At 51.1% G+C, this 20598-nt stretch overlaps 3 protein-coding genes across 9 annotated transcripts in view; 2 read left to right on the forward strand and 1 right to left on the reverse strand.

Moving 5' to 3' along the window:
* The window catches only part of Rnf121 (ring finger protein 121), a 59914-nt gene extending 53368 nt beyond the window's left edge, over window positions 1-6546 (forward strand). For all 3 annotated transcript variants that reach the window (XM_050122567.1, XM_050122566.1, XM_050122568.1), the window contains exons 7-9: window positions 2811-2944; window positions 3536-3637; window positions 5341-6546. In XM_050122567.1, the coding sequence (XP_049978524.1) occupies window positions 2811-2944; window positions 3536-3637; window positions 5341-5461 (357 nt within the window). In that variant the 3' untranslated portion in view covers window positions 5462-6546. The remainder of the gene's footprint in view (window positions 1-2810; window positions 2945-3535; window positions 3638-5340) is intronic.
* Window positions 6547-7833: 1287 nt separating this feature from the next.
* On the forward strand, window positions 7834-9829 carry Il18bp (interleukin 18 binding protein). Of its 2 annotated transcripts, XM_050122575.1 has the most exons (6): window positions 7834-7912; window positions 8171-8243; window positions 8513-8680; window positions 9107-9230; window positions 9309-9456; window positions 9582-9829. In XM_050122575.1, exons 2-6 carry the CDS (start codon window positions 8222-8224, stop codon window positions 9693-9695), a joined length of 576 nt encoding a protein of 191 aa, XP_049978532.1. In that variant the 5' UTR covers window positions 7834-7912; window positions 8171-8221; the 3' UTR covers window positions 9696-9829. The 2 variants fall into 2 exon arrangements, with proteins under 2 accessions (XP_049978532.1, XP_049978531.1); XM_050122574.1 differs by lacking the exon at window positions 7834-7912 and having other exon boundaries at window positions 7970-8243.
* A 608-nt stretch (window positions 9830-10437) lies between these two features.
* Numa1 (nuclear mitotic apparatus protein 1) overlaps window positions 10438-20598 on the reverse strand; it is a 40596-nt gene continuing 30435 nt past the window's right edge. For 3 of the 4 annotated variants that reach the window (XM_050122549.1, XM_050122548.1, XM_050122547.1), the window contains exons 15-25: window positions 20126-20167; window positions 17232-17300; window positions 15067-15405; window positions 14811-14965; window positions 13463-13709; window positions 12637-12865; window positions 11945-12081; window positions 11497-11673; window positions 11241-11351; window positions 10986-11165; window positions 10438-10742 (exon numbers count right to left, since the gene is read on the reverse strand). In XM_050122549.1, the coding sequence (XP_049978506.1) occupies window positions 10731-10742; window positions 10986-11165; window positions 11241-11351; window positions 11497-11673; window positions 11945-12081; window positions 12637-12865; window positions 13463-13709; window positions 14811-14965; window positions 15067-15405; window positions 17232-17300; window positions 20126-20167 (1698 nt within the window). In that variant the 3' untranslated portion in view covers window positions 10438-10730. The remainder of the gene's footprint in view (window positions 10743-10985; window positions 11166-11240; window positions 11352-11496; window positions 11674-11944; window positions 12082-12636; window positions 12866-13462; window positions 13710-14810; window positions 14966-15066; window positions 15406-17231; window positions 17301-20125; window positions 20168-20598) is intronic. The other variant, XM_050122550.1, reaches the window with a different exon arrangement.

Below are 20598 nucleotides of genomic sequence, written 5' to 3' on the forward strand. Positions count from 1 at the left end.
GTCATAATTTCACAGTCACAGCGGACGTATCCTGAGACTACTCTGTCCCGTCGTAGCTGGCTTTTCATAGCAGCCGCTGTCAGGATTCTGCTCGCCCCTTTGCGCTCCCTTCCTTCTGCTTTGCCTCAGCTGCTACCAGCTTTTGTCTGGAGCTTAGGAGCAGCTGCTACGTTAAACACAGCCCTAACTCCTCAGAGGGGTTCGTGGTAACCAGCCATAGAATTCCTCCTGTGTCTGAACAGATACTGAGTTCAGAGCTGACACAGTGAGTTAGTCTTTCCCCCAGGAGATGTTTATTACATTGGACTTCCTCAGATAACTGGGGTCTCCTGTGCTCTCAGGAGGAATTATCAGGTGTCAGTGACTAACGATGATAACGTGACAGTCCCCAGGAAGTGACTATTTTAGCTTCCACTTCTCGTTAGGGTGGAGAGAACCTCAGACCCCGTCTAACAGGCCTGAATATCCTGGAATTCACTCTGTAGATCAGGCTCACCTTGAACTCACAGAGATCCGGAGTAATCACCATTCTGTCTCTGTCTGGTTTTTTTGTTTGTTTTTTGTCTTTTGAGACAGGGTTTCTCTGTAGCTTTGGAGCCTGTCCTGGAACTTGCTCTGTAGACCAGGCTGGCCTCGAACTCACAGAGATCCACCTGCTTATGCCTCCCGAGTGGAGTGCTGGAATTAAAGGCGTGCGCCACCACTGCCCGGCTCATATTCTGTCTCTAAATTCAACTTCTCAGCACCCAGCACCTCATGAGAGGATTCCTGGGTGGTTTTGTCATTTTGTGACCAGCTTATTGGGATAAGATCTCCAAGGTTGATTCATATGCTAAAATTACCTTCCTTTTTTAAGAAAAAATTACTATTTTTTTTACTGTTTTCACGCATGTGGGTGTTTTGTCTGTATATATGTTTGTATTCCACATGTATGCCTAGTGACCGAAGAAGCTGATCCCCAGGAACTATAGTTTCAGGAGGTTGTAAGTCACCATATGGGCGCTGGGAATCAAACCTCGGTCTCTGAAAGAGCAGCCAGTGCTATAAACTGCGGAACTATCGCTCTAGCCCCAGTTCCCTTCCGTTTTAAAGCTGAGTAGCCTTCTCTTGTCTTTCACATGACATGCTCAGCCTCAGTCTGCTTTTCAGTCTCCTGTACATTCTAAGTCACAGCTTCTGTACCAGAGAGTTATGTTTGGTTTAGAGTCAGAAACTAGAGTTAATTCATCTTCCGTGGCTAATGCTTTGATCCGAGGAGATTGTTGTGGTTAGTTGATTTCAGGGTTCCTAGAAATAAAGCTATGAGGTTTTATAATCATATTAGGAAGCCTTCTCAGGCTCTCCCCACAACCTTCTTAGGATAGTGTTTTCTCACTTCTGTGAAGATGTCTGTGATCCCAGTTCAAGTAACTCTCACTGTGTCAAGGGGACCTTCTCCAGAGGGCCGCCATGACGGCGTGGCTCTTGAGAGCTAGTCACGGTGCTTTCTGGCCATGGCAGAAGTCATGCTGGGGTGGAAGGGTTGTGAAATGTCTTTTGCTACTTTCTTCCTTAAATTCTTCATGTGATGCCTTGGGGCAGGCATCCTGCCTCACGCTCTGAGAACACTGGTGCAGCCTCACTCGTGGCTCCTCAGAGCTCCTAGACAGCCCCAGAGTCAGAGTGTGTGCTGTCTTCACCAGGGCAGACTGTTTGCAGGCCTTAACCTTCTTTTGGCTTTCAATTTTTAAAACTCTGTTTAAATAATTTTGTTATGTTTTGCCTGCATCTATGTCTTTGTACCGTGTGCATGCACAGGTGGTATTGAACTCACAGAAATCCACTTACGTCTGTCTCCCAAGTGCTACCATACCTAGCCCTTTTCCTGTCTCTGCAGATACTTTCTGTGCTTTTTTGAAACATTATTCATTTATTTGTTTGGTTTTCACAGGTTCTGACTATGGAACCTTGCCTGGCCTGGAACGCCATATATAGAACTTGAACTTCCTCGGATCCTCTTGCCTCTGCCTCCCAAGTGCTAGGATTAGGTGTGTACCACTACAGTCAGAATATGTTTTTATTAAAAAGAAAGGTTCCTCTTCTGATTCCTGGCCTGTAAGGTTCCTCACAGGTGGGGCATCTGTCATGTGGATTAAACTCTTTCCTGTGTTCTGACCCGGCCTGTTTGTGTCCTCCTGAAAATTTGAACTCTTGTTGCTAAGACACCACTGCTGTTATAGATGTCTCTTAGCAGGCATCCTCACAAGAACTCTTTCCTTGGCCAGGCGGTAGTGGTACACACCTTTAATCCCAGCACTTGGGAGGCAAAGACAGGTAATCTCTGTGAGTTTGAGGCCAGCTGGGCTACAGAGTGAGCTCCAAGATAGGCTCTAAAGCCACAGAGAAACCACATCTCGGAAACTCAAAACAAAACAAAACAAAACAAAAAAAAACAAAAAGAACTCCTTCCTTAGAAACTTCCTCAGACTCAAAATTTTAAACCATGAGCCTGTCTTCTGTGTGGAGCCTGGGATAGAGAGGAGGCAGACGCGGATCCAGAAAGACCAGCTAGGAGACTATTATTGCAAATATTGTTAAATTGACGAGTGCTAGAATTACCTACAAATAAACTTGTGGGACTGTCTGTGAGGAAGCTTCTAGATCAGTTTAACTGCAGTGGGAAGACCCTTCTTAACTATCTAGACTAAGGAGAAGGAGAACGTGCTCTGAGCACCTGTGTTCACCTCCCTGCTTCCTGACCGCAGGCGCAGCGTGAGCCCGTCCTTGTCCCTCTCACAGCCTTCCTGGCCTTCCCTCCCTCTCTCCTCTAGTTCTACAGCGAGTCAGGCATGCCCACCAAACACCTCTCCGACAGCGTGTGTGCCGTGTGTGGGCAACAGATCTTCGTGGATGTCAATGAAGAGGGCATCATCGAGAACACATACAGGCTCTCCTGCAATCACGTGTATCCTGCCTTGTGCTGATCTCTCCTGAACCCGTGCCCCAGCCATGGTAGGAAGAGGGTGGCTTGACCCTGCTATGTGGTCCAGAGTTGGGGTATAGGCCATGACAGAAACTTTAGCCTTTTTGTCGCCCTTTCTTCCAGAGTGGCACTGCCCTTAGTGAAAGGTGGTTACAGACTGCCAGGTACTAGAGAGCCTGCAGCTGCAGCTAGCGAGGCCACTCAAGCTGATGTGTGTCCCAGAGAAGGAGACCCTCTGCTGAAATACTTCAGTTTAGAGTCGAATCCCTTTCTGAGGATTTGATCCCGTCTTGATCTTGTGTTTACTAAGTGCCCTTCCTGTGCCATGTTGGGAACTGTGTATTGTCTCCATCCTGGCTCATAACAACCATGTAAATAAGGATCATTGCTCTCACTCCCCTGTGAGGGAACATTCAGAGAGAAGGAACTCCCCAAATTACACAGCTGTATGTAAGGAGTGAAGCCTTTATGTGAACCTCTCTCTGGAGCTGCCGCTCTGGCATGCTGAGATCCAGGATGGGGCTAAAGTACCAGTTTGGCTCTCTGCCACTTCCCTTGACCAATGGTGCTCAGATTCCATGAGTTCTGTATCCGAGGCTGGTGCATCGTGGGAAAGAAACAGACGTGTCCCTACTGCAAGGAGAAGGTGGACCTGAAGAGGATGTTCAGCAATCCGTATCCTTTGAGTCCTTCTGGGAGTGGCTGGTGGGAGGAAGGCGCTCTCAGTGTCTGCATCCCGCGGGGCCACCCGCCACCTCCACCTCAAGTTTGTTTATTCCTCAGTTTGAGGCAGCCAGGAAGCTCAACTGCCCATCATAAATTACTAACAAAAGCAGCCATGTGTCTGCTTCCTCTCTAGAAAGTTCTTCACCTGAATCATCGCACTTGATTCCCTGGCAGCCCTAAGAGGGAGTGCCGCCTTCCCCACGGTATGTGCACCCAGAGCTGCCTTGTCCTGAGTAAGCAGGGCTGTGGGCCCCTTTCCCCATTCGCTTCTGACGAAGGCCTGTTTTCCTTCCTGCCCAGCTCCTACCCTAGCTGCCCTTTGTGGTCTGTGGTTTCCTGTCCCCTCTATACAGCAGGATTGGCCAGGGGACAGGGGTGCTCCACCATTTCCAAAGCCTCTCTGCAGACTTTGCTCCCAGCTGGGCTCTGCGGGCATCCTGTGCTCTCTCTAGAGCAGAGTGAAAGGAAAGGCGGCTTGTGACTAACCTGACTGACCCCATTTTCCTCGGATTGTCCTGCTGTGTCCTGCACTCCTGGGAAGACAGGAGTAAACAAACATTCACTCGCCCCAGACCAGAGCAAGGGTGCCACCCAAGTCCAGCTTGGCGAACCAGTGAGGCTTAGAGGAGTACGGTGAGGGGTTATTTGTCGGACCTGAAAGGACTCCAAGACAACCGTATCACCAAAAGCTGCCCTGGATGATGGCTTCTTCTGCAGGCGGTTCAGTTGGGCTGAGCGGCTTCTAGGCAGCTCGGCTGTGCCTCAGCAGTTTTCACTGCTTATACATACTCGGTAAAGGAGGAGCCTAGTGTGACCAGATAGTCAGTTTCAGGGACTTCTGAAGCTTTTGAATTGTTTACTTTTTGGGCTGCTGGACGGGATGTTTCGCCTCTTTAGAGCAGCCTACTTCTTGGATTTGTTTGTTTGTTTGGTTTGGTTTGGTTTCTGTTTTCTAAAACAGGGTTTCTCTTTGTAGCACTGACTGTCCTAGAACTAGCTCTGTAGACCAGGCTGGTCTCAAACTCAGAGATCCGCCCGCCTCTGCCTCCCAAGTGCTGAGATTAAAGGTGTGTGCTGCCACCACCACCCAAAAGAGCCTTTGTCTTATGCTTCCTGCCAAGATGGAAGCTTATTTATGGAAGAAAATTGTTACACAACATGTCAGTAAACCCAACCTTTTCCTTAATGGAAAAACCCTTAAATTTGATACAAGAACCTTCTTGTGCCAGGAGTATAGCTAGCCCAGAGGCAGAATACTTGCTAGAAGACCCTGCTGGTTTCCTGTATTCCATTCCCAGCTTCCTCCGGGATACATTTCATGGATACATTTCTAGGGCATCTGTCAGACCCAGGCTGTTTGTCATCGAGAAAGTGTTGTGTATGGCGGCCCTGCACGATGTTGGTAGTGGAGAGGATCTGTTTTACCTCTCCACTTCTCGTGTCTGCTCCAGTCCTTCTCTCCCTCCTGATTCTCTGGGTTTAGCGTTTCACCCCAACATGGAGAGCTGAGAGAAGCTGGGTAGCTTTATTTTCTCTGGGCTATGGAGCAGCATAAAACTGTAGGCAAATCCAAGGACGGCCTCACTACCCTGCTGAATGAACCTAACAGCTCTTGCATATAATCTCGCCTCTGGTCCTTAACATCCTCACAGCTGGGAGAGGCCTCATGTCATGTATGGACAACTGCTGGACTGGCTTCGTTACTTGGTGGCCTGGCAGCCTGTCATCATTGGCCTGGTTCAAGGCATCAGCTACATTCTGGGCCTAGAATAAACAGCAGCCACATCGTTGGAGAACCCACCCCACCTACCATGGGCCTCAGGGCACTTCCCTTGCTGCCCGTGAAGACTTGGGTGGGAAAGACTCTAAGGCACTTTGGGCCACTCAGGACCTCCCCAACTGGGTCTGGTTTGGGGGTGGGAATGTTGGAGAACCAGCCAGTGGGGCTGTTAGCAGCGGGGGCTTTTTAAAAGAAAATTATTTTGATGAATATATTTAAATTTTTTTATTGTGGAGCATAGGAATTGTCCTCCACCCCTAGGCCTTACCCTGCCTGAACATGGTAGGGCAGAGCTGTTGGTTGGGAGGAGTCTTCTCACCTCTGGCTGAGAGCAGTGGCTTTTCTGCTGGCTGAGTGCTTCAGCCTACCCCTCCCCTCCCTTCCCTCTGTAAGGCGCAAACCTGGTTTGCACTCAGCGTACAAGAGCTCAGACTGGTGCCGCAGACCCAGTTCTGAGCAGCGAGTGCTCTCTTCAGCTGTCTGGGATACGAGGTGGCTGTTGTACATGACTGTTTCCTTTTTGTCTGGAAACTCAAGACTGAGCGTGGCAAAACTGATGACTTTTCCAACTAGGGAAGCCCTGTGACCCCATGTTTTGGGACAACTGGAAGAGTGAGTAGCATGGATTGTCTGCCACTGAGCAGGGCTGTTGCCATGCAGGGAATGGAAACCATCCATAGGCTGTGGAAGCTACTTTGGTAGCAGTGAGTGCTGCAGCTTCTTGAGCCTGGAAGTGGAAACGTGCCAAAGGCTACTCTGCAAAGAGTGTGTGTGCTGTGTGTGCGCAGAGCAGACAGACTGATGGCTACCAATGTCTGCTAGTCATCAGTGTGCCCTTGAAGCTAAGCAGAGATTCCCAGACTAGGGAACAGCCCTATCGAGGCGTGGTCATTTGTGGGTCTTCCTGGGCCTGATGGTAGGAGTGGTGGGTGGATAGGAAGAATAAGACCCTAGTGAGCACAGGTTTGAAAGGGGGGCGTTTGGAGACAGTGGGAGGGCACTGTGGGTCCACAGCACGGTCTGTCTAGGGCCATGTCTTCACCTTTGAATAAAGCTCCATGAGCTGGGCTGGAAAGCTTTTCTTTTTGCCACTATTTCCTGGGACCTCTGGGGTGTCTTGTCTCTCGCACTTTGAGAGCTGGGGCCTACAGTCCTGAACACTGCGTTTCCACCCCTGCCCCGTGTGTAGTTCCTGTTCTTGGGCACTAGGGGCCCTGAGGCTTCACTGAGCCCCCCTTTCAGACTGAGGTGACTGAGGCCAGTACCCCCAACTCCTCAGCCTGTTCTTGTATCCTCAAGCCTTGGGAATGGGAGCCGAGCAAAGGGCCCAGAGATGGATCACTCTTCCTTTGTCCCCTTCTCCCCTCAGGTCAAGGCTGCGTTCACGCTGGTCAGTCCTGAGTCCCACAACCTTCTCTGGGCCACCTCTGGTCTCAGGTTCCTCTTCCTGCACCTCCACCCATCCCCCAGTCGCCCCCCACCCCCAGGGGAGTGCAGCCTCTGGTCTCTGGGTCAGACTCTCCCTGCAGTCTGCAGCCTAGGTGGGAGAAGGGGGTGGAGTTGCTCAGAGAAGTGAATGTAGCACACAGACACGGCTCTCAGCCTCCTGCATCCGAATCAGTTATGAATCTTTGTTCCAAACCGGGTCCATCTCCCTACCTGTTGTCAGCAGCTTCCCCATTGATCGCATACTTACCCTAGGTGCATGCGCCAGAAGCTCTGGCCTAAAGAGCATAGCTTCAGATGACCAGATTCCACGTTTATACCTGCCAAGTCCCAACCCCCAAGCTACTGGTGCCTTCCTGGCTCTTTAGGGTCAGCTGTGCTAGTGGCTGGGCGTGTTGTACACCAACCAGACAGGAAAGCTGCTGTTTCTTGTGGTGAGAGTTTTGGGGCCAGGCAGTCACACTGAGTTTCGGAGCTCCCTGAAGCTCTTCAGGGCGTTAGAGCCAGGTGGAAAGATCTAGATTTAACCAGTGAGCCTACCCGTTCCTGTGGCTCCTGTGCCTGTCAGGGTGAGCCCGAGACAGCTGACCTTGGGGCTGGCTCAGTGACCTTGGGCCAATATAGCATTGAGGGTAAAAAGGTCCCCAGTACCAATTAATATTGACTTCTTGGGCACTGTTATGGAGAAAGTAAAGGCTTGACTCTATAGGAAGTTAGCTGAAGGGTGAGGGTACCACCATCCTGACCCTTGGCAAGGCAGCACTCATCCGTCTCAGCTCTCAGGGGGCTGGGTGTGAGGTGAGAATCTGGAGAGGGACCTGGGAAATCTGTCTAGTGTGAGCTGTGGGTCGAGGGGCGGGGGCGGAGCAGCCTGTTTGTTTGGGATTGGGATTCCTACGGAGGAAGTGAAAGTGAAATCGTTGGGAGCTTTCTCAGAAGCAAACTGCATCCCGCCCTTCCCAGAAGGAGGGCTCTCAACGGAGACGGCTGCTTCCCAGGTCAGTCCCTGGCTCCTTGTGCCCTTTCTCCTCCCTAACCTCTCTGGGTAAGATTGGATTGGGGAACTGTTATATAAATGCTGTTTGGAGCTGGTATGAGAAGAAATTATTACTAGGTAACAGCAGTGTCTTAAGTGCGAAGGCCCGGCTTGTGGCTCTAGGCCTGCCCTCTGAAGTACCAGAGGCTCAAATGGACTGTCGGGAGGGAAGGAACCTGAGAAGATGTGGGGCTGGCTGAACTCGACTCTCCCTTTCCAGAGGAAGTTACAGACACCGGGCTTGCTTGCTTCTGACACAGTCATCACAACCATGAGACACTGTTGGACAACAGGTGGGACATGGGGCTTTGTGGGGTCATCCTAATAGAATGGAGCAATGTGGCTAACTTGGCCATCACCCCCAAGATGTTGTATCCAACTGTGCTATTGCTCTAAGCCTCTATGTAGCTGCTTTGGTCTGGCTCCACTTCAAGGCTTCTTTGCACCACATTCAGCTGGGCTAAAGGGTTTCCACCCATTCTGATGCCTTGGGTGGAGGTTTGTGTCTGACCAAAGCAGGTGCTAGGATGCTGAGCTTTCCATCTGCAATTCTGTTCCTCAGACCCTAGTTCTTGGTGGGTCCTGCTTCTCTATGTCCATGTCGTCATTCTGGCCAGAGGCACGTGTGCACCTCAGACAAAGGACCCGTGCTCTTCCTGGTCTCCAGCAGGCCCACCTCAGCGGTACCCAGCACTGCACGTGATCTGGCCAGAGGAAGAAGTGCCACTGAGTAAGGAGCGGTTACGGGAGCCCAAGAGGTTAGAGTTGTCAGAGGTCAGGGGTTAGGCTGACTGAGGAATGTGCCATCCACCTGCCGAGAAGCACCAGCTTGGCTCTGGTCACCTTTCTACCGCCCAGCTCCGAGGACGGTTCCTGTAGGACTGTAGCCCTCCCAGGGCCTTGGCCCCTGCCTGCCTGCCTTCTGGCCATCTGAGAGCAACATCAGCCTGCTACCATGACCCAAGGAAGGAGGCACGGAAGTGGAAGACTTTGATGAACTCAGGACATTTCCTACATAGGCTTAGGGAAATTGATGCCTGTAATATTAAATATTCCCTTTTAATATTTTCCTGCTTAAGTGGGGTACAGGTATTATAGGAGCTGACAGGGTAGGGGACCTCTGATAGAATTAACTAACAGCCATATGTGCTCCTAGATGGAACGCTGACCTTGTCCTGTGCTGCCTGCAGCCGCTTCCCCTACTTGAGCATCCTCTACTGGCTGGGCAATGGTTCCTTCATTGAGCACCTCCCAGGCCGGCTGAGGGAGGGTCACACAAGGTGAGGGTCACAGCAGTCAGGCTAGTAGGAGGGAGACACCCCCTGCAACCCTCTCATGATTCTCTTCTGCCTCTGCAGTCGGGAACACAGGAACACCAGCACTTGGTTACGAAGAGCCTTGGTGCTAGAGGAACTGAGCCCCACCTTACGAAGCACCAACTTCTCCTGTCTGTTTGTGGACCCTGGACAGGTGACCCAGTATCACATCGTTCTGGCCCAGCTCTGGGTAAGGACCCTGAAGAAAGGCATCCAGGAAACTCTGCTGTCTGGGGGAGAAAGGACAGGCTTTGCCAGGACAGTAAGCGAGGAACTCCTCCTCAGCTCTGACCTTGTGTGCCTTTACTTCCTCAGGATGGGGTGAAAACAGTCCCGATCCCTTCTCCAGAAATCCTCTCCAGCCACAGCCCAGGACCCACGTCAGCAGGGCCAGGGGCTAGCATGCAGCCAGCCACAGCATGGCCTTGACTGGAGCCTGGCTCTCATCCACCTGGAGGGTTAAGGCTCCACCGTAGGCTCTGCTCACCCCCATGCAGCTGAACCTCAAACTCAAGCTCCATTTCTGCCTACAATATCATAGTAATTAAATTAGATTTCCCCTACTTGTCCCTCTGTCCATGCGCGCTAACTTTTCTAACGTCGTCTTCACCCCACTGGTGTCGAGGGACCTTGGAGACCTGCTGGTGCCTTAGCCAAGCAATAGGAGCTCTGCCTACAACTCCACATTGACTTTCCAGAGGCTTCTCAGGGCTCACATTCTGCACCAATTCAGCAGGTGAACCCTGGTCGAGGTGTCACTCTGACAGATCTATCTCGGCTCTGGCCAGTCTGCACTGGCTTCATTATTTATAGGTGGTTTTGTTTCCTCGTTTGCCCCAATGTCCTAAGGAAGGGATGGGACAATGGCTGCTTCAGATCACAACTGTAGCTAATCTCAGCAGGGCCCACAACGAGTTCTCATTTAGATTAAAATACATCAATCTGATGTATTTTAGGCCCTAGTACTGTCCACAGGAATGCTGCCTGTCTCGTGCCAAGTAGAAATTCAAGATAGATAACACAACCCCTTGACATAGAAAACAACCCATAGTATTAGTTAGGAGCAGGGACCAGAAATGGAATGTGGAAAGGTCCCAGGAAGCCAGATGAGAAGGCTCCAGAGAGTGGTCAGTTCCCTCCTTCCCCCATACCCACACAGAGAGTGCAGTACTCAAGGGAGAAAAATAGACTTTATTTACAAGTAATAACATTTAGAAAAGATCCATCCCTGGCCCTTAAAAATCTTGCCATAGTTCCAGTCTGGGGAAGGTGTCCTGGGTCTCAGGGGTAGGACAGGGGGCAGACTTCCATGGCAGCTCACACTTCACCTTCCCCAGAATTGCACTGGAACTATGGGAAGGTTTTTAAGGGCCAGGGATGGATCTTTCTCTCAGTGAGAGAAGGCACTGAGAGGGACAGTAGAAGGAAAAGGACCAGGTAGGGCCACGCACTGGTGTTGACTCTTTAATGCTTTGCCTGAAAAAGAGAGACAGTCACTTGGCCAGATTGTCTCGTGTTGCTAGCCTCTATTAGCTCAGAAAACCCCTCCCTTTGTGCCCCATAATCACCCATCTTTAAGTTATTAGTTGCCAACCATGCCTAAGTGGTGCCCTCAATTATGAATGGCTACCCAGGACAAAGTACCTCTTGTGTCCCTCACCCCCTCCACTGCCCTGTAGAGTACTCAGTCTAGGGGGTGGTCTCCTTTTACTGTGTTACCTTGCCCTTGGCCCGAGGGGTAGCAGTGCTGGCGATGCGGGGAGAGCGGCGGGTTCCACTGCGAGTATTGGGAGAGACCTTCGCTGGGGTCTTCTTGGAAGCTCCTCGCCGTAGAAGACTATTTCCCAGCCTCTTGGGTGTGTTAAGGATGCTGAAGGCCATGGACTGGCGCCGGTCCACCTGTGGAGAACGGTTTGTCAACCGGCTTCATTTGGCCTTCCTTCCTTCCTTCCTCCCCTTCAGTCCCAGCCTAACCTGGACTGGAGCTGCTTTCTTCTGGGCTTCAACAGTGCTGCTCTGCTTACGTCCCTCATGCCGGTCCCTGGGAGTCAGGGGCCGTGGGAAGCAGCTGGTCGCTTTCTTGGACTGTGAGGCAGAGGACAATGAGACAATCGCCTTCCCCATCTCCTGACAGAGGCCGTTCCAGCAGTCCCAGTGCATGGAGATTTCCCTCCCATTTACTACCTAAGACATGGTGAGAACAGATCACAGATGCTCGTGCGTCACTTACCTCAGGAGTGCCAGGGCCCTGGTGGGTCTCCAAGGAAACCCGTTTGCGCTGCTGCCGGGTGGTAATTCCAAGACCCTCAGCGATCTGGGTTGGCTGCATGCTGGCTCGGCGTAAGGTTTCCTGGGGGTCTCCGGTTTTCATCTCCTCATCAGTGATGGTGGCCAGGTTCATGGAAGGCTGCATGGAACATGAGGAAGCAACCATGTGCCCCAGCTGTCTGAAGCACGACACACAACACTGCCACACAACACTGAAGAGCTGGATCTACCTATGAGGAATAGCTAGTAGTCTCAAGCAGTCTCAATCTGACTTCACTCCTGGGTGACTGCTGCCATCTGTTCCATGTAGAAACATGAGAGACATTTCCAATAGGCCAAAGACCCAGCATACATATTCGGGCTAGCCACTTCAGTCAGTGTGGGAGGCTTGAGGTGACCCCGCATCTCACCCTAGACTCCAGAGGATAGCAGGTCTTCAGGTGCGGGGGGCACACTCGGTTGCGCTGCTGCAGCTCTGCGATGCGGTTCCAGTCGTCCAACTGCTCAGGCTCATCCTGACAAGTCCCCATGTAGAAGCTGTTCCTTCCTATGATGGACAGGACATTAGGGCACACAGCTGCGGCTGCACACTGTCTACTAACCTGGCCAGACCTTTGGACCCCGCTCCCTCCCACCTTGAGGAGCTTCAAGCTAGATACACAGTCCTGTTCTGTGTCACTGACAGATGAAAAGGGGCACCGCCATCAGACCATGTCTCAGAGAGTGCATGAGCAGAGGCTGCAGCACCTTATTTACCTGTCAAGGCTAACTGAGGGTCATGAATTGATAGCCAAGGACCTAAAGGGCAACTTTCAAGAAATTTCGACAGCCTGACCTTCCCAAAGCTTGCGGTCTCGCTTTAGAAAGTAGCCTAAAGAACCCCTAGAGTGTCAGTTATCTCTCACACTGGGAACCGGAAGCGATCAGTGAACATCCCTGGTCCCAACGGCTCCTTTGCAGTCCTAGGACAGGGAAGGCGTGAGGTGGCAGGGGCAAGTGAGGCCAGAAGTTCTGGTACAGGAAGGCCTGCCTTGAGCTTTCCGCTCCCAATCTTGTTTGGGGTTGTGGTAAATTCCCCCCCTCCCCCCCGCAGTCGCCTCACCTTGGGGGGCCCCACTGGACATCCTGGCTTGGGAGCGACGGGCAGAGCTTCGAGTGGTAGGCCGGTAACCAGGCAGGCTGAGCAGAGCCGAGTTGCCATCGTCAGGAGAACCCAAACGGGCCAGAGACTGGGTGGAGGAGGTGGCTCGCAAGCTGGCCTGGGGGGCAGGGGCAGACTGCGTGCTGTAGAAGGATGTGTTGGCGCTGTCTGGCTCTTCCACATCCAGTTTCTGGAAAGACGAATCATTGCAGTAACACTCTAGCACCACCTCTGTCCCACAGCTCTCAGATGCCACAATACAGCTGTCGTTTCCACACTGCTTTAAAGGACTCTTTGGACAGCAAGCGTGGAAGCAGGCCACACGGCCAGAAGCTCTTGCAAGATGCTGAGGTTGTCAAGACCCTTCTACTTTGAAGGAGGCATTATCATTATCAGCCTATGTCAGAGGTAAGAAGTAAGGTGACAGGTAGCAGTAGCTAGGCTAAGAGGCAGCCCCCTATCTCCTGAGGTAGCGAGCTGGTCTCAGCCCACAGCCTCTGCCGTCACTGCATCCAAGGTTCCCGGGGTCTGAACATCATCAACACTCCCCAATTCTCAGTACAAGGCATCTATTCTCCAGTCACTGTGAGACAACAAACAGAAACAACTAACCCAGGTCTAGAAGTAGCAGTCCATGCCAAGCTCCATCCCGACTGCATGGGCGCCAGAAGCTCAGGGTTGCCTGCTACTCCTATATTCTGCTCCTCTCCTCAGTCTGTATGTGTCCTATGGGTTTGCTGCTCATCCCTGTGTGTGCCTGACTGAGCCCCACGCCCAGGAGCCTAACCTTGGTCATGGTAATGTTGATGATTTGTGTGGTGCGCCGGCGAGCAGAGCGGGTCTTACGGCCAGAGTCGGGGAACGCATCCCCCAGGGAGTCCAGGCTGCTCTCTAAGGGGGCCTGGCCCCGAGCTGGAATGGGGGTGAAGTAGAGACTCTCCAGGGATTCCACCTTGGGGGGCAGTCGCTGGGAGATGGGTGAAGCTGGCTCTCCAGGGACACTGGTGCCATCTGGCTGGGTACGAGGCAGCTTGCTGTAGAGAAAGCAATCTCCTGAGATGCAGCTCCTGGGCTGGAAGGCAGTCTGTCTGTCCACTAGCCCCAAAGTGACTGTTTCTTACACTGACGTGTAAATGTGGTAAGCATACTCTCACTGATATTTCCAAGATACTAAAAAGGAGCCTTGACTGAGCCTTCTTAGTCTACTCTTGGCTGCTTCTAACCCTTTCATACTGGCAGCTCTCAGATCTCCACTTTAGCCCAAGCCCTGCTCTCCAGGCCAGACAGCCATGAGCCTAGACCTCCGCCAGATGCCACAACTGTTCGACAATTGTCACTCTAAACCCTCTCTCTACATGTTCTTTCTCATATATCTCCCAGTTTAGTGAGTAGAGATAGCTTCACAGGTCCCCAGCCATGAATGTGGGTATAATTTGACCTCTTCTGCTACCCTCAATCAAAGTCGACATTCTAAGAAGCTCTCCCAGCCGCACACCCTCCACAGATACTCCCTTCCCCCGTCAGCCTGAGCTCATCCCACCTTAGTCTAAGTCTACACTTAAGACTGGGAGATGCTGCAGAGTGGTGACAAGCAAGGACTCAGCCAAGCTGCCAGGTTCAGTCCTGAGCTCCATCAGTGTGGAAGCTTAGGCCAGTGACTGCCCCTCTACACCCCAGTCTGGCTAAGGAGACATGATGGGTGAATACAGCCTACCTAAGATGCTTGCTGGAGTGGGGGGGAATAAAGTAGTCAGCACCCCAGCACGCAGTTAGTGCAGTGCTAACATTTGACAGAGCAGCAGCTGTACTTCCAACCTTGTCTTCTATGCGATCAGGAAACTAGATACAAAGCCAACCTTGTAGTCCTCAATTTCAGCACTTCTGAGGTCCACCGGTCTTTAGGATCAAATCCAGCTAGGCTCTGGGCTTTCAGGCCGACTTAGCCTCACAATTCAGGCTGCTCCTCCATCCCTCTACATCTGTGCAATCTAAGCTCATGAAAGAGCCTTTTCCAAGGCTTTCCTAGCTGCCCCACTTCCTTTTCACTTCTTGTCCCCTAAGCAGGCACCTGTCATCACACCAGGCCAGCACACACTTAGTGAGCAGGCACAGGCTAGAGAGGCGTATCTCCTGACCTAGCAACACTGCACGGGGTCCCCTCCTCCAAGCTCAGATCCAGGCTGTCGATACTTAAGTCCAGCTGGGGTTTCTGAGGCTCACGGCTCTTTAAGGCATCAGTTGCCACCTGGAATTTGCCCAGGTCTCGAAGCTGCTGGTCTGCATGGGCAACCTGGGAAATGAAGAGAAGCCTAGGGTAGGGTTGGCCTTGGAGAGGAGGGCGTGGATTCCAGCAGTTCAGGGTGAGGAGTCTCTGTTAAAATAGGTGCTTACCTGCGCCTCCAGGCTGCGCACCTGGGCACTAAGGTGGCGGCAGGCCTGTTCAGCCTCTTTGGTCTTCAGCCCTGCCTGCTGCAGCTCGCGGCCCAGACGTTCCGCTTCAGTCCGAAGCTCTTTGTTCTCCTTCTGCAGCTTCTCCAGGTCTCGAACCTGCTCCTGCAGCTCTTGGTTCTGCTGCTTCTTGGCATCATAATGGGTCTTGGCTTTCTCCATCTGTAGCTTGTAATGCTCGGCCGCCTGCTCCTTCTGGCTCAGCTGGGCCTGTAGCTCGTTTAGCTGGGTCTGGAGGCGCTGGACCTCCTGCTGGCTCTCACCTCCCTGAGCCTGGAAATCCTGAGAAGTCAATCAAGAAAGGTGGCTCTGGTTAGTCCATCCACATGCAAGCAGTCTCCACAGGCATCTCAGGTCCTTCATGAATATATTGTCTCAGGAACCTAGGATCCCTCAGCCCAGCAAACACATTCCTACAAGACAATTACATTCTCCCTCCCAGGCCCTCCTGTGGACACTTTGCTGACCATCTGCTGGCTTTAATACTTCTCCCAGGTCTGCCTGCCATCTATGAGGCCAGGAACCAAGTATCTCACTCCCTGACCATGTACACTTTCTCCCAATGGAACAGAAAATGGTCTCCAGAAAACATCTGACGAGGGAGTCCCCTCTGTATGCTGTGAATACCATTGGTTAATAAAGAAACTGTCTTAGGCCTGTGATAGGGTAGAGTAAAGCTAGGTGGGGAAAACTAAACTGAATGCTGGGAGAAAGGAGGCGGAGTCAAGGAGAAGCAACAGAGACAGATATGCTGAAACCTTGCTGGTAGGCCACGAGCCTCATGGTAAAATATAATAATTGAGATGGGATAATTCTAGATGTAAGAGCTAGTTAGCAATACACTTAAGTAATTGGCCAAGCAGTGATTTAATTAATACAGTTTCTGTGTGGTTATTTTGGGAGCCTGGGCAGCCGGGAAACAAACAAGTGGTTTCCTTACTAGAAGCACCCTGGTGTAGAGCACACTGAGAGACAACTGCATGTGCACACTCAAATGACAGGAACTTGCTTCTTCCAAACCACTCTGAAGAATAACTTTTTTCCTTGTCTTAGAGATGAAGAGTTCAGAGATCAAGGTCACACTGAACTCCCTAGTCCAAATCCTGTGAGGGCTCATTATGATTATCAGCACTGCCTCCTGTGGGCACAGCTGACTCTGTTACCTGCAACAGCAGCTTGATTTGCTATAGGTACTAGGGGGAGCATATTCCCACCCATGCCTCGCTGTACCTGTTAGCTCCTAACAACCCTGACAAAGCAACACGGCATGCCTGCTTATTGGTCATGACAAATTGTGGGCACGGAAGCTAAACAGGAAAAATGAAACTCAGAACGCCTCAGCCTGGGACCCACCATGTACCATACAAGTCCCAAACGCACTGGTGCCCAGTCCTTTGTCTGCTTAGAGCTACGAAAAGCAAACACTAGAACAAATAAGGTAACATAATTAAAAGCACTAATAGCATAATTGCTGTGGCCATTATGGCACAAACCTAGTAATCCCACTACTATGGACTGCATAAGACCCTGTCTCTCCCCCAACTCCAAAAAATTTAAAATGAAGGAGAACAAATGCATTGTAAGAATGAGTACTGTTCACTCAAGTGGATCTCTGTGAGTTCAAGGCTAGCCTGGTCTACAGAGTGAGTTCCAGGACAGTGAAACCCTGTCTTCAAAAACCAACAAAAAAAAGGCAGGGCAGGGGTACAAAAAAATGAGAGAATGAGTATTGTTGACATACTCAGTCCTTGAAGCCAAACTACTAAGGACTTTCTGAGACAGTGGAATTACTTCTATTCTCGCTGTCTGGTAGTCGTTAGCCACATACCTACTGACTGGGGAAAAGCGGCTAGGGTAACCAAAGTACCAAATCACAAAAACAAGGCTCACTATGTAACCCAAGCATGATTTTTTTTTTAATCTAATAGAAAAGCATATGGGGCTCTAATGGAGAGAAGGCTTTTCTGTGAGAGTTCCCAGAAGGCAAAGGCAAGGTTTCTGAGATTCAGGATGGCTCCCTGGGCAATCCCCAGGGTGCTTCTGCTCTGGCTCCACACCACCATAGCCCAAGAGCTTAGGGAAGATGCTCCTCTACCACCCTGTCCCACCTGGAGCTTCTGCTGCTGCGCCTTGTGGGTTTGATCATACTCTGCCAACTTCTTACTCAGTTCTTCCACCTGAGAGGAGAAAAGAGAACAGACAGGACTGAACTCCCTGACTGTAATTGCTATCTTGGTACTCTACTTGGCCACATCTGCATCAACTAAAACGCAAGCAGCTGGGCACAACATATATGAGAGATTTGATCATCAAAGGTGGGAAAACCCACCCTAAATCTGGGCCACGCCTTACAGTGGCAGCCCACAGAGAAGGAAGCTTTTGCTCTTGCCTTCTCGCCCGCACTCTGGTTGTAGATGTGCACGACCAGTCTAAGGGTTTAGTTGGCGAGGCCAGCAGCACCTTTACAGCTTTACCTCAAGGGCAGAATCTTTCTCCAGCCCCAGGTCATAACTCAGTTAGAAGGGATCTTGATCATCTGTCTCTTCCATAAAACATCACACTGGTCCACTCTAGTGACATGCTGATTGGACCAAGTGAGGAGGGGTTAGCAACTATTTTGGACTTATTGATAACTCATATGGGCATCAGAGGATGGGGAATAAATCCAACCAAAATTTAAGGGCCTTATACTGCAGTCAAATTCTTAAGAGTCCAGTGGTGGGCCATGCAGGGATAGTCCTTTTATGGTAAAGAAGTTATTGCACCTGGCCCCTCCCACCATCAAGACAGCAACAAAAACATTTGGTGAGCCCAGCACATTGCTCCCTTGGGTGCATTACTCCTGCCCAAACACCAGTGACTTGGAAAGCTGCTAGCTTCAAGTGGGGCCCGGAACAGGAGAAGGCTCTTCAACAGGCCCAGGACCATATGATCCAGTAGAGCCAGCGGCACTCAAGGTGTCAGTGGCAGACAGGGATGCTGCCTGAACATATGGGAATCACTGAGGATTCACTGACCTCTGAGATATTGGAGCAAGGTTCTAACATCTGCAGACAAGTACTCTCCCTTTGAGATAGCTCTTTGTCTGGAGCTATTGGACCTTAGTGGAAACTGAACACATGACTTGAGTTGCCCATCATGAGTTGGGTTATTATCTCACCCACCAAGTAATAAAGTAAGATGTGTCCAGCAGCAACCCATTGTCAATCCTGCAGGCAAGTTCATCTGTCCTGCTGCCGAGGCACTCCTCTGTTGTAACAACCTACTTCTTAGGGACTCCAGTACAGGTCAAAGACCAGCTGAAACATCAGCCTGATGGACCGAATAACTACCAAATTCTTTGCCCTTCCACGAGGGAACAGCCATTGTTGAACTAGCTAGGCCACAGTCTGTAACTACTCTTTAATCTCCTTTTGATACATACAGACGCATTCCGTCAGTCCCTTCCCTCTAGAAACCCCTGACTAAAACACCGGATGTCAAGACTAACCCATGGATTTCCCCAGATCATTATTCTCAGGCCCTCTTTTGCTACTTCTACAAGCCCAAAGGCTGTCAGGGACTGAGGTGCCCCAAACAGGTGTTGCCAGGGCCACCTGCCTAAACCCATTCCATCTCTTCAGAGTCCCCATCTTTCCACATCCCTACCATGTGCTATTCCCCGAGCCTGACCTAAAGATTGGTGGCAAGAACACAGCACTTAGGGGTGAGAGAAATGATGACTAAGGAGCTATGAGCAGTTTCAGTTCATGCAGCAGACCCAGGTTTGGTTTCCAGTTGCCACATGCCAGCTCATAACCATCTCCAGTTCCAGGAGATGACACCTTCTTCTGGTCCCTGTAGGCACCAAGCATGCACATAACACACACACACACACACACACACACACACAAACATTCATACACATAGGATAAAATAAACAGAAAAACCAGGACACCTACTGTGGTGCTCTGACAAACACTGTCAAAGTCCACCCATTCCTCCTTCCTCCCAAAAATTTGCCAAAGCAAGTTCCCAGACCTCTTTCCAATCTCCAAGGGCTGTTAGATACTAGCAGCATGGTCGCTGTGGTTAGCAGTAGGAGAACAGAATGCTGGAAGACAAGAACAAGGGCAGCACACACACACCCCAGCCCCTCCTCCCCCAACTATCACAAAGAGGAAGAGCAACGGGGGTAAGGAGATAAATAGGGATCATAACAACCACAAGCACCCCTGCTTCCTCCAGGCATTCTGAGAGCTTAGGCATGAACAGGCAGCAGAGGAAGAAGCAAAAGGCTCCATTGCAAACTGCTTGCTTTCCAGTTTGATTGTCCCGTTTCCTTAGAATGTCTGTAGTGACTGGGATGGGGACTGGAGGAAGTGTTCTCACTAAATACAGCTCTCCAGCCCACTAACAAGGGAAGATGGCAGGCAGAGCACATGGCCCATCTAGGGAAGACCCCTTCTCTTTTCTAGTTTCCTGTTCCAGAAAGCTCTATGTGAGTGAGGCTCTGGGACGAGGCACCAGAGTATTCTAAGCTCATCGCGTTCCCTTGCTTCCAAGGGCCGCTTCATACATCACCTTCACACCCTGGGTAAATTCACACTCTGTGGGGAAGAAGGACAATAATCTAAACAAGGCATAGAAACCTCTTCTTCCTCTTGGCTCAGAATCCTTAACTCCAAAGTCAAAGCAGGACTTTGGAGTTTTTGGAGTCACAAGAATTGACTCTGTCACCAGTGCAGGCCTGGAAAAGATGACGCTCTGCTACCCCTTGTCTCTGGCAGGTGGGGAAAGTGCAGAAGGGAAGAGGCCGACCTGGCTGGGTAGGATGAGGCCCAAGGGAGGACCTGTAACACTGTCCTCCTGGGCAGCCTGGGCCTGGACTCCATGGCTTGGCCCTGCCCCTTTCACAAACAGTTCACAACAGGAGCTGGCGGAGCAAGCTGCAGCCGGGGCCATGCACCAAGACTGGTCACCGCTTAAGCAGCCAGCATCTATCGAGAACCCCAGGCATTACCTGCTTAGTCTGCTCTCTCTGAAATACCTCTAGCTGCTCCACCTGTGCATGGGGAGAAGCAATGGAGACAGTGAGATGGGGCCACTGCCAGACTGACCTCAATGGGCTCTGATACTTTTCTCAAGAGACTATACAGAGAGAGGAAGAGAGAGAGAAAGGGGAGGGGGAAGGGAGGGAGGGAAGGAGGGAGGAAGGGGAGAGGGAGAGGGAGGGAGAGAAGCCAGTTGGAGCTAGGTTTTCACAACACTAGGGAGGAGAAGGCAGGAAGATAGCACTCAAGGCCATCTCTAACTATGTTGTGAATTTGAGACTAGCCGGGTTACATCAGACCCTGTTTTAAAACACCAGTCAGTTTGCCTGCTTCAGAATCAGCTTTCAAGGAAAAGGAGGCCATAGATATTTTCCTTATTTGGGGGGGGGGGCCTGTGGGAGTTCAAACAGGGTCTAACTATGTAACCCAAAGTGGCCTCAAA

The sequence above is a fragment of the Alexandromys fortis genome, unplaced genomic scaffold, assembly GCF_014885135.2.
Source record: "Alexandromys fortis isolate MF-2015 unplaced genomic scaffold, M_Fortis_MF-2015_v1.1 scaffold_209, whole genome shotgun sequence".
Lineage (NCBI taxonomy): Eukaryota > Metazoa > Chordata > Mammalia > Rodentia > Cricetidae > Alexandromys > Alexandromys fortis.

What these genes read in the sequence shown, in the direction of transcription:
- Il18bp (XM_050122574.1), top strand. Translation starts at nt 8,135, where the DNA reads ATGTGGGGCTGGCTGAACTCGACTCTCCCTTTCCAGAGGAAGTTACAG. An exon ending in CTGAGGGAGGGTCACACAAG is followed by an intron (nt 9,231 to 9,308) that starts GTGAGGGTCACA and finishes CTGCCTCTGCAG; the next exon opens with TCGGGAACACAGGAACACCA. An exon ending in TCGTTCTGGCCCAGCTCTGG is followed by an intron (nt 9,457 to 9,581) that starts GTAAGGACCCTG and finishes TTACTTCCTCAG; the next exon opens with GATGGGGTGAAAACAGTCCC.